This window comes from Dipodomys ordii, unplaced genomic scaffold, assembly GCF_000151885.1.
Source record: "Dipodomys ordii isolate 6190 unplaced genomic scaffold, Dord_2.0 Scaffold8252, whole genome shotgun sequence".
Taxonomy (NCBI): domain Eukaryota; kingdom Metazoa; phylum Chordata; class Mammalia; order Rodentia; family Heteromyidae; genus Dipodomys; species Dipodomys ordii.
The window spans coordinates 1-1724 of record NW_012275465.1 but is presented as its reverse complement, the minus strand read 5'-3'; the positions used below and the strand labels follow the sequence as shown (position 1 = coordinate 1724).

The following is a 1724-nucleotide window of genomic DNA, read 5'->3' as shown; positions in this document are numbered from 1 at the left end:
GTTAATTGAAGATAATCTCCCTGAGGTCAGGCACCGGTAATCCCAGGGACACCTGTAATCCCAGCTACTCAGGAGGCTGGGTGCTTGTGGATCACAGTTCAAAGCCAGCCCTGGCAGAAAATACGGGACTCTCCAATAAGCCAATAGAAAACCGGAAGTGGCGCTGTGGCTCAAGTGGTAGAGTGCTCGCTTTGAGCTGAAGAGCTGAGGGACAGTGCCCAGGCCCAGAGTTCAAGCCCCATGATCGACCAAAACAAAATAAAAAGCTGAGATAGTGTCCAGGCCCTGAGGCTATCAACAGTGTGAGGTTGCCTAAGTGCTTTAACCACCAGTGCCTCAGTTTCCCCGTTTGTAAAAAGGAACCAATAACAGCCCATCCCTGCCCTGTGTCAGTGTTGAGGTGACTGAGGCCTCAGAGTTGGGGTCCTCCCCTCCCTCCTGCAGATCCTGGCCGCTGACGACAAGGAGCTGAACCGCTGGTGCTCGCTCAAGAAGACCTGCATGTACAGGTGAGGACCGGGCCGGGCTGCAGGTTCCAGCCCTGCCCAGGGCATCTGATCACCTCTGTGTCCGGGGACCCGCAGGTCAGAACATGAGGAGCTCCAGGACAAGCGAGCATACAGCCAGAAAGCCCAGAACTCCTGGAAGAAGAGGCAGATCTTCAAATCGCTCTGCCCAGAGGAGTAAGTATGGCCGGGGGCAGTGGGGAGGGGGCGCACATGGTGGCCCACTTGGCTCATAGCTGTGTGACCCTGGTGGGAAAATTATCATCCATCTCTGGATAGGATTCTTAACTATGAAACAAAGGTAAGGGCTGGGAAGGTGGCTCAGTGGTAGTACACTTGCCTTGCATGCTCGAGGCCCTGGGTTCGATTCCTCAGCACCACATAAGAAAAAAGCTGGAAATGGCGCTGTGGCTCAAGTGGTAGAGTGCTAGACTTGAGCTGAAGAGCTGAGGGACAGCTCCCAGGCCCAGAGTTCAGGTCCCATGACCGGACCAAAAAAAAAAAAAGTATAGTTTCTAATTTATCTCGCTGTTGAACCTTGAGCGAGAGAAACCATGTGAAGTGTTTAAAATAGGAGACAGGCGTGGTGGTGCAGGCCTGTATCCCAGCTGCAATAAATGAGCCAAGTCCCATTTCAACAAGACAAGCCAGGCGTGGTGGCACACGCCTGTAGCCACAGCTGGGTGGGAGGCCTGGGTAGGAGGATCTAGGATCTGAGGCTTGTCCTGGGCTGGGGAAGTGGTTCAGGTGGTGGAGAACCCTCCTGATTTACACGACCCTGAGCTCACACTCTGGTAGCAAACACAATACAGTCAAGGAATTCGTTTGAGAAGGGGGACAGGGGCAGAGGCACAGGCTGGCTCGGCTGAGCCCCGCTGTCCCCCCGCTAGGACGGAGCCCCCCCTGGACGGCACGGGAACGCCACAGAGGGACGCGGCTTCAGTTCCCGACGTTGCGGGGAGGAAGCGGCCGCGGCCTGCGAGCCCCCCGGGGCAGGAAGCGGAGGCCCTGGGGTCCCCAGGCACGAAGCCTGCGCCCCAGGGGCGGCGGCGCGGCAGGAAGGCGCGGCTGCTGGGCCCCACCGTGACCCTGGGCGGCCGCGAGTTCAGCCGCCAGAGACTGCAGGCCTTCGGGCTGAACCCCAAACGCCTGCACTTCCGGCAGCTGGGGCGGCGCGGAAGGCGGCCGCGGGGACCCCGGGGGCACCCCTGAGCTGCG

The 1724-nt window shown here is 58.8% G+C and overlaps 1 protein-coding gene across 1 annotated transcript; it reads left to right on the top strand.

Annotated features, from left to right (window-relative positions):
- The first annotated feature begins 316 nt into the window (after positions 1 to 316).
- Positions 317 to 1718, top strand: LOC106002356 (protein KRI1 homolog). The gene is made up of 3 exons (XM_013037247.1): positions 317 to 509; positions 585 to 683; positions 1397 to 1718. The coding sequence occupies exons 1-3, from the start codon at positions 502 to 504 to the stop codon at positions 1716 to 1718; spliced, it is 429 nt and encodes a 142-aa protein (XP_012892701.1). The 5' UTR covers positions 317 to 501.
- The last annotated feature ends 6 nt before the right edge of the window (positions 1719 to 1724 follow it).